The sequence below is a fragment of the Phycodurus eques genome, chromosome 8, assembly GCF_024500275.1.
Source record: "Phycodurus eques isolate BA_2022a chromosome 8, UOR_Pequ_1.1, whole genome shotgun sequence".
Lineage (NCBI taxonomy): Eukaryota > Metazoa > Chordata > Actinopteri > Syngnathiformes > Syngnathidae > Phycodurus > Phycodurus eques.
Genome location: NC_084532.1, coordinates 27,120,651 through 27,142,393, shown reverse-complemented (window position 1 = coordinate 27,142,393; position 21,743 = coordinate 27,120,651). Strand labels below are relative to the sequence as shown.

Genomic DNA, 21,743 nt, shown 5'->3' with positions numbered 1-21,743 from the left:
GGAATGGAATAATTGGATTTACATTATGGGAAATATTGCTTTGGTTTTCGTACATTTTTGGGTTTAGTCAGACTTCCTGCAACAGATTCATCGTGAAAACCGTGGTTCCACTGTATTCACAAAACGTTTGCTCAGGTAAAATTTCACGACGAACGGAGAAAGCACTACAACCTTTTCAGGTAAACATAATTTGACCATCTCTGGTCAGCAAGTAAAAGGTTATAGTGCATTTTAGGTTTGTGAAATTTCACCCAAAAGCCTGAATCCAATTTCTTAATTGGCTTCTAGCATGCAGGCGTGTGAGGCACAGTAACTCTTCGAGCAGGCGCCATAGATCGCATCTTATGGAATCGAAATACAAACTTTTGTGTTTGTGGGGAAGAAAAAAAAACCAATTCTGTGCATTTGAGCGGCTACTTTGGGAGGGGTTTTTGCGTTGCTGCCAGGCAACCAGTGGCCATATTTGCTCAACATGGCTACAGAGTCACTTGAGAAATACTGAGAGCGATTACATAAAGTTATTACTAAGATACTAAGTCGTGAACAGTGGATGTAAATACTGGTAGCTTTAAAATAGGCTGTTAGTCGAAGCGGAATAATTTAAATCACTCATTTCCTCGGCTCATGTAATTTATTGTCGTCAACGTTGGGGTTAAAATGTGTCCCTCTTTTTTTTTTTTTTTTTTTTTTTAATGCTGATGAGAAATTTATGAGCTTTTATTTTGAAGAGCTTCATCTAGTTGTACGATTTGATTGTGCTTACTGTGCGTTTTTTGTGTGGGAATTGTCACATTGTTGTCTCAATTACTACTAAGACAATCTTTGTATAAAGTCGAAAAAAAGGTGTCTGACTGCTTGTGCTGCTTTTAGGGTACGCCTCATCTTTCTGTCACCCACTGCACCCCAAACTAGTGTATAAAAAAACCACTTTAACGAAATAGAAGTTTTGCTTTGTCGCCTCTGAGGCAAAACTGGGATGTAGGATCTTTTTTCTTTATTCTACTGCAGCCTGACATATACACAACACAACTTGTAAACATTAAAAAAATAATAATAATAATTCTCTCGAAAAAGTGCAACTTGAGTAGCATAAGATTACAACTTTTTTTTTTTTTTTTTTTTTTTCCTCTAAAAGAAATCTGAATTTGTCATCGTCACTAGGGCTGCAGCTTTCGAATATTTTTATAATCGTGTACTTTTTCGATTATCTCATCGATTAATCGGATTAAAAAAATGATTTTGCATCATCGAACAATACGGTACACACAGTGCTTATGCACTTCGGGTCGCCGTCCTCACGTTCTGCACTGTAGTATCTGTGAATTTGAATGTGTGTTATTGTTGTTTTAAATTCCAATAGCATTTAGGGTGGTAGTTATGTTTAAATTGGCATTAGGCTCATGATGGGGGTCCTTGAAAGGTTGTCCGTTGTGGGGGAAAATGCCTTTAAAAAAATCATTTTAATGCAGTAAATGTGTACAAGGCCTCCCTTGTCATAAATACAGTTGCACTCAACCTCATTATAATTGATATTTACAATAATAATAATAACTAAGTAGACAAACGCAAATGAATGTAATTTTCAATGGCGGTTAGGGGCTTAGGTGTGTACTTCATAGTACCAACCGAAGCCCTCACAATACAGTCACTGATTGAGGTATTTTTTTTTTCTCAGTGTAAACATGAAATCTTTCAGTCAGTTCCGATACATCACGTGCATACGCGTACATTTTTCCGCATGTAAAACACAAGTCGGACGAGCTCAAAATTGGAAAAAACGGGAAAAACGCGACATCCTCATACGTTGTTGACCAAAACGAAACGCAGGTACCAAAGAAATCGTCACAATAACTCTTAATGTATAGACGACGGGGGTCCTCAGTTTACGGTGGTCCCGCATTTGAGGTTACGAACGGCGCGAAATGATACGTCGTACCGCCGTACTTACTGATTTTCATTCGCTTATTTGTTTGAGTGTTTTTCATCAGAGGTGGTAAAAGTACTCAAACTCTGTACAGACGTACACACAGTTGTGTAAGAAAGCAACAACAAAAATTGAAGTGTTGATTCCGCACCTTATCTAAATGTAACCAAACAAACAAAAACTGAAACGTGCTGAAGTACTTGTGGCGGCTAGTCAATAGAGGGCGCCAGAGCTGTAAATAATAATAGAAGAAATAAACGAACACAGTAAGTCGACCCCATGTCCTCTTCAAGTGACGTTTGAGGCAGTCTAGTGTAAGAAAGCAGCTATCTGACTCGGCAAGCGCACAGGCCTCATCGAAATGTATCCTGATTGACGCGCTCCCGGCTTTCAATCGAACACGTTTGGTACTCTGTAGTGTGTTCGGTGAGTTTTTTTAAGGCTGAGTTATGAGAAGCTTGATTATCGTTGTTCGCTGCCCCGCGATTGGCCGGCGGCCAGTACAGGTTGTAGCCGACCTCTCGCTTAAAGTCATCTGGGATAGGCTCCGGTTGACCTGTGACCCCTAACAAGTGCTATAGAAAACGGATGGGCGGTTGTTTGTTTAGTTGTGCTGAGGTCGAGGCCGTGATGCTTTTCGGAACAGCCAAGGCAGCCGTGGGGAATTAAGGCGCTTGTCCCCTTTTCCCTGAAAACAGGAAAACCTTCTCCATATGCAGCTTCTGGTCCATGCACTAGTACACTCTTGGTCTTCACTAGTAAAACAATTCAGAGCACGAGAAGAACATCTCACAAAAATGTTTTTCCACTACTGCATAACATTTCTGCACACTGGTAGGACAACTCTGTGTTACTAGAGAGGCAAAACTACAAGTGGGCATTTTGGTTCCACCAGTAAGGTCCAGGAGGCTACTATACATGCCTAGTGGTGTTATTAGTGCAGCACAGTAGTTTACTAGTAAGCAAGTTCCCTGAAGCCTAGCAGCACCACTGACCCAAAAAGTTTTATGGCATGCCATTGAGCATTTCGGTGTTACTCATGGGTTCCGGGAGGCTACGAGTGTGTGACACATCCCAACTAGTTGGGCCTAGTAGTGTTACTAGTGCAGCACTTTGATTGTGTGCTAGTAGGCCAACAGTGAATGCTCAAGCAGGAAAAGGCATTAAAGCATTTGCCGTAGGGCGGGGCAAAAGTTGCACTAGTAGTGGGAAAAAAACGTTACCTCCTAAGACACCGTCGTTCGATTAGTGTGTTGAATTGTCTTACCAGTAAGGAGAAATAGCGTACTAGTACACGGACCTTAAGCTGGACATGAAGGACATGGAATAAACGCTCAAGCGGCTTTGGTAACCATCTCTACTTGGGCGGTATGACGACAAGCGGAGGCCCCCTCCTGGGCCTCCACATGAGGACTTGGGCGTCGTTGGCATTGGGCCTCCCCATGGCGTTGGCCGGGATGGGCTCCGTGCGGCTCAGCACCCGCGGCTGGTCCTGATGCGCCCGGCTCACCAGCCGGGCCCTGGAGCCCAGAGGCCGCGCCGGGTCCACGGCGATGTCCACCCGCATGCGCCACTTGATGGCGCGCAGCGGGATCTTCTCCCTGGAGGTGGCGTTGAGCGCCACCAGCCAGGTGGTGAAGCTCTGGTCGCGCTTGACGTTGGTGAGCGCGGGCGTGTCGGATCGGCTCACCGGCACGGCCCAGGTGACGCTAGGGTAGAAATTGTCATTCATGCTGACGGTGAAGCGGGACGGCTTGGAGGTGGGCCCCACGATGGTGACCGTCTCGGTGGTGTTGCCGTACCACGGGTAGCTGACGCCGTCCGAGTCGCTGATGGCCCGCACCAGGCCTTCGCGCAGCTCGGGCAGCTCCCAACTCGACCTGCGGGGGGCGACACAGAGGGAGCCCGGTCAGAGGAGCCTTTCCAGTCCCTCCAGGATTTCGTGTGTGTGATTGTTGTTGGCACCGTTTTACAAAAAAATGGGATCGATGATGCAAATTTGTAAGCGCTTTTGTTGTGATTAAATATTGGCATTTAAATAATTCACTGCCAGCTGCTGTAGGGCATTTTCACTGATCTTTCAAGACCCACAGGATTTCTGCCCCACCCCCCCAAAAAAAGAGAAAAGAAAGTTTGTTTCTGGCTTTTTTTTCCCCATTAGTATTCAGCAGTAGAATATTGTTTGTTTTTTCAACAAAAACACCAATTTCTGACCAGAGTGGAAACATTTTGTTTATATGAAACGAAACATGTCAAGCGGAACAGTGACTTTGATTTTTGCTTTTGTGACACCCCAAACTATAAAACAGCAAAAAAAAAAAATATACCAAGAAAGTTTCAGTTTTTAATTTATTTACAGATGCAACACATACAAAATACGCATGCTCGAATTGAACGTCAGTGCCTTTTTTACTTGGTGTTCCTCATTCACTCCGTGGACTCTATCATCTTTTCTCATAATCCTGACACACCCTTTCTCTTTACAACACATACTCCCTTTCCAGCATACACATCCATCCTCTGTTCAAGTGTGAGACTACTGTAAAAACTGTAAAAACTCAAAAGAACGGCCACTTAAAAATGTATTAATAACCAAGCAATAATTTCTTGTTTCCTCTTACTGTGAGTTATCTTAATCAGCATATTGGATCATTTGGAAGACTCCAACGGGGGCGCCCCAGATGTGTCTGCACACTAAATAATTCATGGAGTGGTGCCACTCATGGAGATGCTAGCACGGCACTTCCTCTTGCCTACGCTGCACTGGTCGCCAGCCGATCGCAGGACACCGATAGACAATAATAGACATTCACACCCATGGACAATTTTGAGTCTCCAATGAACCCAAAATGCATGTTTTGGGAACGTGGGAGGAAGCCGGAGTACCTGGAGAAAACCCCGCGCTTGTGTGGGCGTTCTCTGGGTACGCCGGTAAACGTGCCAACTCCACACAGGAAGCCAAAGTCACGAGAACAAAATGCGTAGGTGTGCGCCTCGGCTCCTGCGTGCCCAAATGCTCCTCTTGATGTGTAACGACATACAACTTTGCGCTTGAAACTGAAGAGGATCATAAAGCATCAACACCATGCATCTAGCACGTATGTACACAATCATGCAACCATGTTACATAAAAGATATTCAGTCGTTGAATTATTCAGCACAAGCAAACCGCCTTCGCATGAGGCTCATCAAAAGAATTTGCTTGCGTACTATTTGCGGAGATAAGAAAAAAGGTTTTTAATTGTCCGTAGATGACACAAAGTGGCAGCAAAGCTTTTTTTTTTCTCCCAGAGATGGCGTTGGCTTGAACACAAAAGCAGCAAATAGGTGAGTTTTTCAGCGATTAACTCATTCACTGCCAGGCCTCCATGTTAACATGGATATTTGAATTCAACAGCCGTCAATGGCAGTGGAGGATAGGTTACCCCAAAAGTACGTGAATAAGCGACTTTGCGAGTCCAAAACGGCGAATGTGCCGCAGTGCTTTGGTTCAGTGATCCCCAAAAAAACATTTCGAGGTTATGAATGGTGGATCATCAACTGGTTGATAGTTTTGTGGGAAAGCAAAACAAAATATGACAGAATACACAATTGTTATGGAAATAACAAAACAGGATACAGAAAAAAAAGATGAATAAAGCAAAAGAAATACAACAAAAATATTTGGAAAAAAAAATAGACAAAAAATAAAAAGCACTCAATCATTATTATTAAAACTTCGAAAAAACTAACTAGGAAATCACCAAACGATAGCCTTGAGCCCACTCACATGCCGAGGTCCCCGTAGGTGTTGTAGAACTCCATGCGGGTGCACGCCTGGATCCAGCCCACCACCCAGGTCTCGTGTCGCGGGATGGGCGGCATGACGACCCGGGCGGACGCTTTGAAGTAGGGCGTCTTGTAGCGCAACACGATGGCCGAGTCCTCCTCCACGGCCGTGGGGCGGCGGTCGATGGTGGCCGCCAGCTCGCACACGACCACGTTCTCCCTGCGGACGCGCGACTTGTTGCAGGCGATGCTGTGGATGCAGCCCATGGCGACCGCCGCCGGGGCCACCGGGGGGGACGGAGGAAAGGCACCCTTTACCGAGAGGGTACGTGCCTCTCCGGGGACCGAGTCGTTTGCTCCCCTCCTGCCCGCGGCTTCCTCGTCCTCGCCCGGGCTGGCATGTCACGGGAGGCGGATGCCGGGCGTCGGGCACCGGATACTGCGGCTGCTCGTCGCCGCCCGACGATCGCGTGGATCAGTCCGCCGCCGGCATCGCGCGTGTCGCTGTTCAGCCGTGCGCGGTGCTGAACACAGCTGGATGCCGGGCGACGAGCGCACGCACGCTGCGTGGGAGTGCCGCCGTCTGCATATGACGAGCGTGAACCGACAAACAAAGTATGACGTCATCACCAGCAATTATTACAGCAAACTCAAGGAGCCAGATTGTGGATCTCCCTCTCCTTTAACCCGCTAAAGCCTGAACCTCTAATAGGGAATATTTAAATATATGCTCGGAATGTTCCATCAATTAGAATACAATTTAAATTGTTTATTTAGAGAAATGGCACTACAATTTCGATTCTAACTGATGGAATATTCCAGTGAGGCTACATTCCAATCTTGCTAGCAGTTTGAAAACCGCATATTTACCGTTAAAGAAGCAATTTTTGTATATATATATATTTTTTATTTACAACACCAAAGTGTGACGCAGACGTGTTGTTACTAAAACATCTTGAAAGTGTTTTTAAATAGTGAGCAGGGAATTGGATAAAATGTCAACTTCAAGAGGCTTTTAACGTACCACTATTTCATTGGTTCAAAAGTATTTAAACAAAAGTGACATTATGGCGAATGCGCCACTGTCCAAATACTTCTGGAGACATGGATTGTAGCGGTAACGTGACTCTTATTTTGAAGCCCCCACAAACTAATACTGCTGTGACGTCATTTCCACGCGGAAACGCGCTCACCCCGGCAGATGTCTCGCCTAAAGCGGATGTTAAGAATAATCATCGTGTCCTCATCAGAAACTCGTATATTCGTGATTTTGAGCAGTTATATGATAACATATTTAACAAGCATGGTTATTGTCATAGCGTATTTAACACTGCTGCAACATCCTCATACGTGGACATGCAGACGTCTCGCTTGAAATCTAAGATTTTAGCCATCGCGTCCTCATTATAAGTATTTTTGAGAGTTTATGGGTGAATTGCGAAAGATGTCAGCAAATCTTTTATCTTGAAGCCCCTTCAAACTAACACTGGCACGACGTCATTTCCACACGGAAGTGTGCGTCTACTCAGTCTCATGACTTGCCTGAAAATAAAACAAACCAACAACGTGATTGTCAAAATTAGAATTATTTTATCGTCATTGTAAGACACGAAGTGTATTTCCCAATAGGTAAATATGGTAAGTAAGCACGTCATATGTTTATCGGTAGATACTTTTAAACCGACGCACGTGCTACAAGCTAAGATAATTAACTAGTCTTTTTTATTTATTTATTTATTTTTTTATACAGGTGGCAAGAAGTATTCACACTTTGTCCTCACGTATACGTAAACATTCGTACTTGTGTAAAATAATAGACTGGTAAAAGTTACTGTAAAAAAAAAAAAAGTGCAGACTCTGAAATGTACTACTATAAAAGAACAAATGTATTTTTACTCAGTTCTTTACAATACCTTGTTCTGAAACCCTGGCATAATGGATTGCATGTACTCAAGTAATGTACACAGCCCTGCAAAATCTACTTTAGTAGTGAATAAAGTATTGGTACTTCTTTACTAATCCCTTTTTGAAACGTGACTATTTCCTTGTAGGTTTCCACTGATTTCAAAGCGCTGATCCAAAGGTTTTACCAGCTGCAGTCAGAGCGTCTGGAGACCTATCGACTCTTTGAGGAGTACGTTTGTGTATACTGGTGCTGATCTCATTGTATCATGCACTGTATGCAATTTTGATTTAAATAATAATGTTTGGACCAACTTAGGGAATTTGGTTGATTTCTCACCGCACACTTGATGATCTCTCTCACGGATCAGTGGTTTCACTCAATTTTATTTTATTTTATTTATTTATTTACTACAAATAATCTACATTTGTTCATCTATCTATAGTGGATATAAGTCTACACACCCCTGTTCAAAGGTTAGGTTTTTGTGAGGTAAAACAAGTTTTCCCACATTTTTGGGAGGTTTTGTTATGATCCGATGAAACCAAGGTTGGATTTTTCTTGGCCGTAATACCAGAAGGTAATTTTTGGTGCAAATGAACCAAAAAAGGACAAAGTACCTTCAGGGGCTGTTTTTCTTCAGCGGCACCTGGAGCCTTAGACAAGGTGCAAGGAATTATGAACAGTTCAAAATAGCAGTCAGTGTAAGCATAAAATCTTTTGGCTTCTGATAGAAAGCATAATATATATCAGGAAAAGCCTACTAGAGCATCTTAAATTTATTTAAATTGTGGCAGATGTGTGCGGACTCATTTACCGAGTTATAAAAGGGTGTGCACACTTATGTAACCACAATATCTCAGTTGTTTATTTTTACTTACCACCTCTGAAATAAAAAAAAAACAATTACACAGAAAATGGATAGATGGATGAGTTGTACAAGTTACAGGTCACATTAATAGTCATTTTTAAAATGATTTGTCAAATTTTTTTAATATCACAAAAACCTGGCATTTGATCATGGGTGTGTAGACTTTTGATATCCACTCCATCTAGTACTTTTTGTGACCTTTTTGTTTGGTTGTGTGCAGTGAGAGTTTCCCCCAGTGTAGAATATGTACCTTGGCTCATTTAAGGTTGATAAATTCTTCTGCCTCTCACTATATGTCACTGGCATAGATAGATGAACAAAGATACATTATTTGTAATAGATAAATACAAATTTCCAGGCGCGATGAAGTGAAGCTGCTGGATTACCTGTTGTTGCAGAGGACACGAGGCCTACCTGAGGACGGGCCCGCACTATGACTTCGAGCACTACAAGCAGCTCGTGCACCAGATCACGCTGGCCTTCAGCGGCATCTCCAAGGAGGTTCTGGACATCAAGGACAAGTTCCGGCTCCACTTGGACCGGCCCGACCTTTCGGAACACATCGACAAGCTGCAGTGCAAAGAGAAGCACAAGCTCCAACTGGTAATTCAAGCCTACTGAGCTACTCTGTAATGTTTATTAACATGGCTACTTTTCGCAGTAGACCCCCGCTATTCGCGGGCGATAGGGGGCGGGCCGGACCGCGAATAGCGAAAAACTGCGGGTAGCTGGCACCCATTATAATTGCTCTGGAAAAATAGTTATTACATTTTTAAACCCCACAATTCTTGAATAAGCGGGGATAAATGGCGAATATGTTTTTTCAGGGTAGGTTTGGCCAACAGAAAATAAAACACAAAAAGAAAACAATTGAAAAAAAACATTCATTTGGGAAAAAATTGGAATGAGTGGAAATGTCATTCATCTGTTCCAGTTCCCCCCCCGCCCCCCCAAAAAAACAAAAACAAAACAAAATTGTTTCATAATAAGACAAATAGCACTCTATTATATTGTACTTTATAAAAACACAGTAATGACATAATTAAATAGAATGAGTTTTTGCCCCATTTTGAGCTTGAGCTCCATGGACTGCTTGTGCTGCTGGTGTGTGGCCACCAGGTAGTTGTATAAGACTGACTTAGAGACACGCACGAACAAGACTTTCACAACTGACTCACTAAACTGCAGTAATCTTAGTCATTTTTTGGCTCAGGATAAAGAACATAGGCCTGTGAGTATTTTTATACACAAACAGGGGGGTACGCTGTTCATTGAGATGTCTCAACTCCTCACAGCTCATCAGTACAACACTATAAGTCGTTCTTCGCAAAGGATAAAGAATATATGCCTGTTTTGTTATACTGTCTACATGCGTTGCTCCACCGTTTGTGGTCAAATATCCGTTAGTTAAAGGGTTATGACACCGCAACACCGCGTTAGCCTGTCTATGGCGTTTTGCATCATTTGTCAGCATTAAGCGACGCGGACTCTTTGACAAAAATTCCATTCGAGTGAGCGATACATTCAACGAAAAAGGTTCCCTATCTTTCTCATTCTAAATTCAAACTGTTCAGCTCATTGAAAAAAATTCTTGGAAACTATTTTCGACAGTCCAAGGATTCCCGCAGTGCTCCAATTCTGCACTTGTCTCCTTAAAACTCCAAAATTAAGAACTATATCACATATGAAGCTGGACCGATTCAGACCATTCGAACTCCGAAGTCTTCAGCACATTCAGGAACGATTCATCACTTTCCCACACGTTCACAATAAAATTGATATTAATAAAATTGATATTTTGCATAAGTTACCTCATCCACATTTTAAGTTTCACATTCTACAATTAAAACAAACGAAACAATTCCACAGCATTTCAGTGCAAAGTCAGCTCTTCGGCATTCACACACGATTTCTACACAAACTGCCCTCAGTAGTTAAAGTATAGCCTCTATACTGCATATCGTACATAGGTTTTACAAAGCTTTTGTACCGATTAGTGCTAAATGGAAAGGCAGTTGGTCCTGATGACATTCCTGTGGAGGTATGGAAGCATCTAGGAGAGGTGGCTGTGAAGTTTTTGACCAGCTTGTTCAATAGAATTCTAGTGCGTGAGAAGATGCCTGAGGAATGGAGGAAAAGTGTACTGGTGCCCATTTTTAAGAACAAAGGTGATGTGCAGAGCTGTGGCAACTATAGAGGAATAAAGTTGATGAGCCACACAATGAAGTTATGGGAAAGAGTAGTGGAGGATAGACTCAGGACAGAAGTGAGTATTTGCGAGCAACAGTATGGTTTCATGCCTAGAAAGAGTACCACAGATGCATTATTTGCCTTGAGGATGTTGATGGAAAAGTACAGAGAAGGTCAGAAGGAGCTACATTGTGTCTTTGTAGATCTAGAGAAAGCCTATGACAGAGTACCCAGAGAAGAACTGTGGTACTGCATGCGGAAGTCTGGAGTGGCAGAGAAGTATGTTAGAATAATACAGGACATGTACGAGGGCAGCAGAACAGCGGTGAGGTGTGCTGTAGGTGTGACAGAAGAATTTAAGGTGGACGTGGGACTGCATCAGGGATCAGCCCTGAGCCCCTTCCTTTTTGCAGTGGTGATGGATAGGCTGACAGATGAGGTTAGACTGGAATCCCCGTGGACCATGATGTTTGCAGATGACATTGTGATCTGCAGTGAAAGCAGGGAGCAGCTGGAGGAACAGTTAGAGAGATGGAGGCATGCACTGGAAAGAAGAGGAATGAAGATTAGCCGAAGTAAAACAGAATATATGTGCATGAATGAGAGGGCTGGTGGGGGAAGAATGAGGCTACAGGGAGAAGCGATAGCAAGGGTGGAGGACTTTAAATACTTGGGGTCAACCGTCCAGAGCAATGGTGAGTGTGGTCAGGAAGTGAAGAAACGGGTCAAAGCAGGTTGGAACGGGTGGAGGAAGGTGTCAGGTGTGTTATGTGACAGAAGAGTCTCTGCTAGGATGAAGGGCAAAGTTTATTTGTAATTTAAGTAAATTTTTCAGAATCACCACAAGAGGGCATACAATCTTAAAATACAGTAAAGGACTCAATATTGCATTTGTGATACAATTACAAAAATAAATCAATGAATACAACTTCTCTGTCCTAGTGATAACTAATATTGTTAATTTCTTATGCAAAATATACACTGATTGGCCACTGGCTCATCTTATTTCACTATTCTTTTCCTTCAATGATGAGTGTATTTTATCCATAAAATGTGTAATTTAAATAAGTGTAATATTTTTTTGCCATAGGGAGGAAACATGACTACAGACCACTGTAACACCGTGCACTGTTTGGACATTGGGAATGCGCTTAAACATAGGGAAATTAAACAAATGTGGTCAATGATTCCATTCAAATGTATTGCGCACAAGTTACTAAAATAGTACCGAAATAAATGTCTAAAAGCAACCTGTTCCTAAAGATTAAATGCAGCTGTACTGAACAGAAAAGTTAAATATAACTGAACTGTACTTGGGCACGTATCATAGCAGTCAATACTATTTTACCACGAGTGGTATTTATGTTCCCTCTAGTGGTACACAAAAGCAGCACTGCCTCCGTCCAGTTCAGTTGTATATCGCTGACACAATAGCACAATTGTCAGTCATTTTTAACTTGCGATACAAAATCCTGACAAAAAAATGTTTTTTTTTTTGTCTTGTTTTACGAAAAAGTGCAAGTATGACTGAGGCAACTGTTCCATTAGACTAACGTCGCAAACTATACTGCTCCTACTTCTTGGATTAAATCTTTCAGAACCTTTTGGTTTTAAACATATAATTAGGCACGATTTATATTTGGCTTTTATGTGCCGTGTTGCAAAAAAGGGTCGTTTGCGGGCTTCTTCAAATGAATCACGGCCTATGCACAGTTCCGTTGTATTTAACTTTGAAGTGCAATACATTTGCAGTTAGTCTTTAATAACATGGTTTTTTTTTTAGGTCCATTTTCATGTAACTTTAAAATTTTCTATCTATATTTTCATTTTCCTACAGCTAAGTGCAGTGTTCATGTTTAAACTGTGTATAATGTTACTTAAAATAATATCAAATATTTTTTAGGACTAAGACCACCATTTTTTTGTTTGTTTGTGTTTTTTGTTTTTTGTTTGTTTTTGATGAATACGCGACAGACTCGACTTGTGCTTTGCGTTCAGACAGCTCAACTGCAGCTGGCCAGGCAGCGGGCTCAGGACCGCCCGGAAGAGCAGGACACCTGTCAGGAGACCATCCAGCAGCTCAAACACGAGTGAGGGCCGTCGCCGTCGCCGTGGTTACCGCATGACTCATTAAGCTGACGTACTTGCGTGCTGGGATTGTTCAGGATCATCAAGACCCACGAGGCGCTCAGCGAGATTATGCAGGACTTCAAGTACGACTCCGAGGAGAGTGATTGACAGGCGGAGACCTCCTTTGGTCCGATTGCCACAAGTCAGCTTTTCATATTGTTCTTTTGGTGTAAATATGTAAAGGCAAATATCATTGCAGTTTCACTGTTAAGCACATTGTTAATGTACTTCAACACGCCCCCAAAAAATTGCAAGCATACAATGTACAGAAAATACTGTATTTATTGTAGTGTGTGTGTGTGTGTGTACATGCGTGTCCCTTTAAGAGGCGGGGCCTGGTGGGGTGTCTACGCGTGACATCAGCGAATCTGCGTGAGTGTCTGGGCGTGGGCTGCGGTCGACAGCAGCGCCCGCGTGAATGTGCTCGTTTCGTTTTGCTGTTCTCCCAGTGTTCGATCAACGCCTGAAAAGTGCATCGGTGACTGGGAGTCTCCTTCCCCACATGCGAGGGGCATCAAAGTGGGTACATAAAGGGCTACGTTACAAGTGACCCAACTTAGAGGAGTTTTTTTTTGCATCCGTGTGGCGCCTTTGTCACCTTTTAAGCAAGGGATATAAATGTTGCTAGAACACACGTACACGGAGCATATAGCAATACTAATGCATATTTTCTTGATCCTCTGCGAAGAACGGCTGTTATTAGTGTCGTACTGATGGAGAGGAGTTAGACGGCTCAATGTACGGTATACCCATCTGTCTTGTCTTCTACTGCCTCCAGGTGGCCAAAGCGTGCACACCAGATTGAGCAGCACAGGTGAAGGCCAAAGTGCGACAAAAACTTATTCAGTTGAATTATATTATTACCGTATGCTTTTGTGATTTATAAAGTGCAGAGAGCTGTTTTTCTCATGAAACACATTTTCCGAGGGGAGAGGCTGGAATGGACGAATGGCATTATCCGCACCGAGTTACGAGCGTGAATTCAAGACTAATCTCCAGGCAGTGTTCTATGTTGAAGTGGGAGGAGGATCTTCTACTGCAGCCTTCGTCCTAAATCTTTGGCTATGGCTCGTGTTTAGCGGTACTACAATCGATTCATTGACAACTAACCGATTTGGGAATGAATCGATAACTGTTTTGCTAACTGAGTCATCGTTTAGAGAATTTTATTTTTTATTTTTTAGTCCTCCATAAAAGCAGGCTAATCATCTTTTTGTATAATCAAAATAAGACATTGGCAATCATCTGCTTTTTACTTTGGAAAACAATGGTGAAATCTTTTCCGATTTTCTGACGTTACGGGACGAACCAGGAACTGAGTCAGAATCGTGTTTGTGTATTTTCTGCACTGTCAATTTGCAATGGTGTAGTCGTCGATGAATCGGAAAATAACTGACTGACAGATTAATCTATTATTAAAATAACTGCTGCAGCGCTATTTGTGTACTCCAAGCCCTATGTAATAGAAAAGTAGTGCTTTGCCACCATATTGTGCCCACAAGTGGTGTGGTGGCCAGAAAGGGATGCTTTTTTTTTTTTTTTTTTTTTTTTAAAAAGATCATTTTACAAATTTGCCACTTTCAGGTTTATACTAAGAATTGTAACAAAATTGTGGAAAATTGCATCCTTCCATGGTCACCACTGTATAAGTTTACATTGGCTTATAATAGTTTTATTTTTGGGGGCGGGGGCGTAAAACCGTTGTCAAAGAGAGTGTTTTTATTTTTTGATTTAAAAAAAAAAAAAATGGGAAAAAACATTTTCTTTAGATAAAAAAAAAAATAGAAATGTTTTTTTTTTCGATTAAAAAAAAAAGATTTAATTATATTATTATTATTTTTTTCTAGAAAAAAAGAAAAATAACAAATTACTGCAGGGCATTGGTAAGCGAGCCCAAACGTCGAAACGGTCGCTTACGTGCTGTCGTGTAACTTTCCGCAACAGGTGGCTTTCGAAATTCCGAGCTGCGCGTGAAGGCGTCGCGCGCTGCAGGCGGAAGCGGACGCCTCCTCCCGTGAAGGCATCGCGCGCTATTTCCCGGCTCTCCAAACACGCTCGCCTCCCACTCGGCGACTCGGTCGCGGCCGCTGCGGTCATGCTCGTGCAAAAGGTGCGCCTGTACGTCCGAACCGGCTTCATGTTACTCTACGTGCTGTGTTTGAACGTCGTCCTGCGCGCCGTGCACTTGATTTCGCCAGCCTTGGCCAAGGAGGCGATCCTGAAGATGAACGAAAGGACCACGATGAACAAGAATCCCAGTTTCACGTACGACGACTGGGGCCCCACGTTCCTGACCCACACGTTCGTCAAAACGGCCGCGGCGCACATGTGGGCGTCGCTGGGACAGAAGGCGTTCGTGGGGGAACGAGCTCCGGACTCGCCCGTGGTCTCCATGGACGAGCAGCAGAGCAGCATCTGCAACTTCTTCAACGGTAAGGCAAATTTCGGTCCCGTTTTCTTTGGTTTCCAACAGACGTATGGGGCAGCGCTTTAGATGAGGTCGGTGGCGGCGGTGGGGTTGGAAATGGAACCATTCTGCAGCGTGGGTGAGCACGACATGGCATTACGAAAATGGTTAGGAAGTCCATATTCCTTTTTACAAGAGGGACATGTTCTTGATCACGCGGGGAAATGAAACCTCTTCCTATTTCAAAGGAGGCGCCGCTTCAAAAACTTCAAACCAACTTAACAGTCTGGAAAATAACAAACCTATGATGAGTGTTGTGTGTGTGTGTGTTTAAAAAAAAAATAAATATATATATATATATATATATATATATATATATATATATATATATATATATTCGTAACAACTGTAGTGATGCGAACAATTCTGTAAGCAATTTATAATTTATTTATCGAGCAACTGCAGAAAAAGTTCAAACTGCGACCCTCCCCGTTCGAATGCTTTCATTAAATACAAAATATCCAATTCTAATTTGACCAACGTATTTTAATTTAGTCAAAAGAATTCTCTTAAATGTAACACTCGTAATTCATAATGATAATCAATTTGCCAGTGATTAAATACACACGAATACATTAGAATTGATATATGGTTTGTCTTAGAAGAATTTGATTAAATAAAAAAGTGCTATTTTTATTTGATGTAAAAAAGTTTTTTTCAGTTGTAGTATTCATAATTCATGAGAATGAATGAACCAATAATTAAAACATAAAAAAAACAAAATGTTTTACATTAAAGAAAGATCTTTTTTTCGTAAAACAATACATTTTCAAATAAAACGGAGTAAAATCTCTTTAAATGTATCATTCATAATTGATTTAATGGCCGTTAAGGTTTGTCAACGATTAAATACATATGAATGCAGTATTCGTCATTGATTTATAGCAATTGAAACAAGAATGTGATGAAATAAAAATAACTGCTGATATTTCTCAAGTTGTAGTATTCACAAATGAACCACGAATTCAGCTGACCCTCAATTGTTTGTTTTACATGTGAAACCGTTTCTTCGATAAAACAACAAAGTTTCCTGAACTAATTGTTTTCGAATGAACGGAATTATCCACCCGTTGCTACGCAGCCCGCGTGAATCTCCACTCCCTCCTTGCTGCGCGTGCAGGTTCGAGGCCTCTGGTGTTGAGCTTCGGAAGTTGCTCCTGACCGCCGTTCATGTTCAAGCTGGACCTGTTCAAGCAGCTCGTCCGGGACTTCGGCGACGTGGCCGACTTTCTGGTGGTCTACATCGAGGAGGCCCACTCAACCGGTGGGCCGCCGGCCGCGTGCCGCAAAACACTCCCATTATCGCAGTATTTCAATGCATTTTTGCCATCTGCATCATCCCATGCACACGTACAGTGGATTTCAAAACTCGAAACGCCCGTATTGACGTGCCACGTTTTTGTGATATTAAAAAATGAGACCCAAGATAAATCGTGGAAAAACACTTTCCGTCATTAACGTGACCAATATCTTGTACAACTCAATTGAATAAACACGCAAATACAAAATGAGAATGTAGGCCACCACCGGCGCCCAGACGCTCGCACGCGAACTGACTCCGGCTCCTGGCGTCATTCACTAGGCCACACCCCTTAAAGGCATCCATCCGAGACGCAAATGCCGCAGCAGGTGCAGTAATTATACATTTAAAAAAAAAACAAGTTTTTCTTATGTTTGTTTTGTAGACATTACAATGCTGTTTTTCGGTATTAACAATTTGAGCCCAAAAAATGTGGATGCTTTTTGTTGTTGTTGGGCCTCACTTAACTTTAATAGCATTTCAGTTAACCTCATAAGAGAAAATTGATTTGGAATGCAGTGGTACCTTGACTTCCAAGTGAAATTCCTTCCGTGACCCAGCTTGTAATTCAATTTACTCTTTTAGCCAAAGAATGTTCCCCATTGGACGGAAACGCCCCAGCCACCCAAAACCGCCTAAGTGTTTTTAATAAAGCTAACTAGCTCCGGATGCAGTTCTTAGAATGGTTCCACCACTGGGGAGAATGTGTTGAGAGCAAACCAGCTTAACCAGTTTTTCAACGACTTCAGCAATCGCTCATTCACGTCTCTGAATATTGCTCCCCTTAACCCCAACGGCCAACGTTAGGTCACGGACGTTCGATGTCGGTTTTCGGCCTTGCCGCTTCCATGCAGTGATTTCTCCAGAGTCTCTGAACCTTTTGACGATATTATGGACCGTAAACGACGAAGTCCCTCAATTCCTTGCGATTGTACGTTGAGGAACGTTGTCCTTAAACTGTTGGACTATTTTCTCACGCACTTGTTCACAAAGAGGTGAACCTCGCCCCATCTTTGCTTGCAATTCAGGGCAGCTCCTTTTCTACCCAATCATGGCACCCGCCTGTTCCCAAAGTCAGTCTTTTTTGCCACCTGTCCCAGCTTTTTTGGAACCTGTTGCAGCCATAAACATTTAAGTTAACGATTATTTGCTAAAAAAACAAAACAAAGTTTATCAGTTTGAACGTTAAATGTCCTGTCTTTGTAGTGTATTCAATGAAATATAGGTTGAACATGATTCATTTTGGAATGAAAGTGTACAGCTTTTTCATAACCGCTAGATGGCGGCATACATTTATAAAATGTGAAAATCTTTTTCTATTTGCCCCTATACCCATGTATAATGCGCACTATTGACTTTTGACAAATTTGGGGGGGGGGGGGGTGCGGTGCGCATTATACACGAGAAATTACGGTACATCCTGGTGGGCTAAATTACTCCAGGCCAGTCGCCCTGACATCACATGTGATGAAGATCGCGGAACAGCTTTATGCTTCACCACCTCCTGACACCATCCTTCCATCCATCTTCTTTACCGCCTATCCTCACTAGGGTGGCGGGCTGCTGGAGCCTATCCCAGCGTATCGGAAGCTCGCTCGCAACGCAAATAAAACATCCGTGTTTGATCACTTGTGAGTCAAGCTACCGCTGTACAGTGTGCGTCGCTGTAGGTAGCGCGAAATGTGTTGCGAATTTGCCGTCTGGGACGTATCTCCCGTGATGAACAGGCGGTTTGCTGAACCGTTTGGTTTCAGACGGCTGGGCCTTCACCAACAACATTCAAGTCCGGAAGCACCGGAGCTTGGAGGACAGGATGGCGGCGGCGCAGATCCTCATCAGGGAGGATCCGCTCTGCCCCGTGGTGGTGGACCAAATGAGCAACACGGCGTCCACGGAGTACGGCGCGCTGCCCGAGAGGCTCTACGTGCTGCGCGAGGGCAAAGTCCTCTACAAGGTGAGCCCCGCTTTCAACGCAACACTTGGCAAAGGACGCGTCTTAGAGACACCCAAACCTTTATAAACAGTAGTATATGTAGTACTGTAAATACAATACACGTGACTCTGGAAACAAATAAAGACACCAACAAAACACCGGAGCTCTGTGGGTATTGTGACAATTTTTCATTTTCTGCAAATAAACGCTCAAAATGACAATATTTGTTTGGAGTATGTTGTCGGTAGTTCAAAGCATAAAACAAACAAACAAACAAAAATCTTCATTCTACACATCCCATTACCTTTAAATAGTATAATCAGAGAAACTAATAATGTTGGGGGGATTTAGCTCACGCTGATTCTAAGTGGCTCATTTTAGCATAATTCTGACTGAATAACTAATTTCAGATTTCCAGAGTGATGTATAATTAATATACAGTATAGGATTTCTCTAAGTGAATTTTGTTTAGACAAGAGGAAGCACTTATTTTCACCAACAACAAAAAACAATTCTTATTTCTTTTGACGTTCAAAGCCTCTCTGGTATCAGGAGGGGAAAAAGGAAGTCCTACATTTCAATTATAAATGTTGTATGATGGCAACAGTTTTATTGATTTATTTTCTATTACACTCATTATAATTCCTCAAGGGGAAATTCACCCGAGAAAAGATGATTTCTGTTTCCATCGCATCCCACGAGGAAAGGGTTTTCCGTGTTGGACTTTTGAGGTTCCGCAGTTGCACGTCATCCTGATTTCGAGAGTTTGCTTCGAAAAGAAGCGAAAGGAGCATTTTGGTGTTACGTTCACGTCGTCCCTCCTCCATGCAAATGCCGCGATTAGAAGCTCGGCCGGGAGGGCGTCGACGTCCCTCGGCTCACGCGATCGCGTGTCTAGGAGCCGAGGGAGCGCCGCAGATAGCTCAGGAATTCTTTGGCTCGGCCGCAGGGTGAAAACGAGCCGTGCCAAAAGAATGCGTCACTCCCGTATTGTTAATGCGGTCTTTTCTGTTATTCTACACTGCATAAACTGGACTTCAAACATAGACGCAAATGTAACAAGTCATGAAATGAGGAATATATTGCAAAGTACTTCATTTCGGCAAAATTACTATATTCTGACTTGGTGAGATTCCTTCAAATAAAATAAACATACCTTGCCGGCGGGGGGGAAAAAAAACACCGATATCTTAAAATGCGTGTATTTATACTACCTAGATAGCGTTGCAAAATGCGGGTGTTCAAATTGGAACCTTTCCATGCGGATTGGCGGGAATTTCCGGGAATGCACGGGAATAATATGAAATAAATTGACAAGGTTAACTGAATTATCGCCGATATTGGAGCCACCGTGAACTCTGACGGAGATTTGATTGTAATGTGTGTGTGTGTGTGTGTTCCGCAGGGAGGCATGGGGCCTTGGGGCTACAGCCCGCTGGAGGTGCGCTCGGTGCTGGAGAAGATGAAGTAGGAAGGAAAACGCCTCTCTGCCCAGCAGACTCCCTATTCAGCCAGGTCACTAATACTTACATAGCACCACTTAACTCATCGTTTTTTTTTTTTCATCGTTCACCAGCCGGCGGGCCCCCCCCCCCCCCCCCCCCCCGGCGACGCACGCACGCACACGCTCAAAAACACTCGCGTGATGACTGAGCTGGCTCGTCTCGGCTCGTCTGTGTTTCTTGGTGATGGCTGCAGATTAAACCGCGCGGACTCTGTGCCCTGATAAAGTGAAACGCAGACTTTGGAGATCAGCTCTCAGCTATGACGAAGTGTTCCTAAGCGTGATAACGTAGACTCGCGGTGCGCAACAAATTTCAATGCGTTTCTGGAAGGGGTTCTTCAACTTTTTGAGTCCTTCCAGGCGACACATTTCTCCAAGAACGCCTTCACGAGCCTAACGGCAATTTCACATAGCAACTACGCTAAATGTCACAAGAATCCGACTGTTGTCTATTTTCCAGAAAAAAAGCCGACGTTACGATGACAATTTTTTTTAAGAAAACAGTTGTAATGTTGTAAGAATAAAGTTCTATTTTCCGTCAAGAAAAAAAGTTATCTTTAATCTTAAAGACCTTTTTTGGCAGGATGAAAAAAAACTCAATCCTACCAGATTAAAATAATCCTTTTTTTTTCTAGGATTCAGTTAAAATATGATGATGATGATGTAAAGTGAAATGAATGAGTGAATTTCAAAATGCAACGTTTTAAAAAAAATTTCATGAAAAGACACCTGCTAAAAAAAAAAAAAAAGTCTTTTTTTTTTTATTATTATTGTAATATTAGGCCTTTTCTTCCCAAAACCACAAGTTTATTAATGCAGGGACGCCAGATTTGACACCGGAACGGAACAGGAAGTCGGCCATTTTGATTTGAAGGAGCCAGTTCTCACTCGGTAGCAACTCGCAGAAAGTTCGGGGAAAAATAAAATAAAATGTAACTCTGGGTACCAGTTTCGCAGATCGACCCAAAACTGGCGGGACGTGCGTATCGTAACGGTGCACAAAAACATCTCAAGCACGCGTGTCCGGAATTGTACAGGAAGTCAGCCATTTTGTCTTGTAGCAGCCGTTTCGGAGAATTCCAGTGCTCGTACATTGACCGACTCCCGACGGTATGACAGTAAAGCACATTATTATTTTTTGATGAAGATGTCAAACTTTAGTGATTGACTTGCATTCCTGAACAGAAAAACAAGTTTTGGGGTTTGATTCATTTCCGACGTGTATAATTTGGGTATAAAAAGGGGCTTCCGGTTTAAAAAAAACCCAAAACAAAATCCCTAATTTCTGCTCCAAATTGTTTGTCAAGAGCTCACGGATATTGAAATAGTTCCCATTAAATGCTTTCTTTTTTCTTTTTTTTAAATAAATGACCATTGGTCTAATAAAGGTGTTGAAGATTGTGACATTGGGCCTCTCCAAATTGCCTTCATTGATTTGACATTTTCAGGAATGACTGATTTTTGTCATTGGGGATGTTGCGAATTGGCAATTAGCATCAAATCAAAAGATGTGCCAAATCTTTTCACACTCGGCCGCTTTTTACATGACAATTGCGGCGCAAACCTCCGGTAGCCGTAATTTGAAGGCTTAAAAGTTGAGCCGTCTGTGATGGATGTTGGCTATCTTACGTCGAATACGTTTTGTATTGCTGTCTCACAATAAAGGATTTGGTTTCCAGTTTCATGTGGGGCTCTGATTTGTTTCATCATTAGGATCGTAGTTGTTGTTTCAGTTGATGCCGTGAATGAACTG

At 42.6% G+C, this 21,743-nt stretch overlaps 3 protein-coding genes across 4 annotated transcripts; 2 read left to right on the top strand and 1 right to left on the bottom strand.

Moving 5' to 3' along the window:
- Positions 1 to 1,570: 1,570 nt before the first annotated feature.
- On the bottom strand, positions 1,571 to 6,261 carry fam78bb (family with sequence similarity 78 member Bb). Its single transcript, XM_061683856.1, has 2 exons — positions 5,694 to 6,261; positions 1,571 to 3,804 (listed from the first exon to the last, which is right to left on the bottom strand). Exons 1-2 carry the CDS (start codon positions 5,957 to 5,959, stop codon positions 3,282 to 3,284), a joined length of 789 nt encoding a protein of 262 aa, XP_061539840.1. The 5' UTR covers positions 5,960 to 6,261; the 3' UTR covers positions 1,571 to 3,281.
- Positions 6,262 to 6,883: 622 nt separating this feature from the next.
- Positions 6,884 to 14,808, top strand: rex1bd (required for excision 1-B domain containing). The gene is made up of 6 exons (XM_061683771.1): positions 6,884 to 7,330; positions 7,744 to 7,826; positions 8,865 to 9,069; positions 12,655 to 12,746; positions 12,822 to 12,928; positions 14,731 to 14,808. Exons 1-5 carry the CDS (start codon positions 7,328 to 7,330, stop codon positions 12,892 to 12,894), a joined length of 456 nt encoding a protein of 151 aa, XP_061539755.1. The 5' UTR covers positions 6,884 to 7,327; the 3' UTR covers positions 12,895 to 12,928; positions 14,731 to 14,808.
- dio1 (iodothyronine deiodinase 1) lies at positions 13,205 to 21,674 on the top strand. 2 transcript variants are annotated; one of them, XM_061683769.1, is made up of 5 exons: positions 13,205 to 13,305; positions 14,731 to 15,218; positions 16,374 to 16,517; positions 18,308 to 18,507; positions 19,892 to 21,674. In XM_061683769.1, exons 1-5 carry the CDS (start codon positions 13,205 to 13,207, stop codon positions 19,955 to 19,957), a joined length of 999 nt encoding a protein of 332 aa, XP_061539753.1. In that variant the 3' UTR covers positions 19,958 to 21,674. The 2 variants fall into 2 exon arrangements, with proteins under 2 accessions (XP_061539753.1, XP_061539754.1); XM_061683770.1 differs by lacking the exon at positions 13,205 to 13,305 and adding an exon at positions 13,787 to 13,867.
- The last annotated feature ends 69 nt before the right edge of the window (positions 21,675 to 21,743 follow it).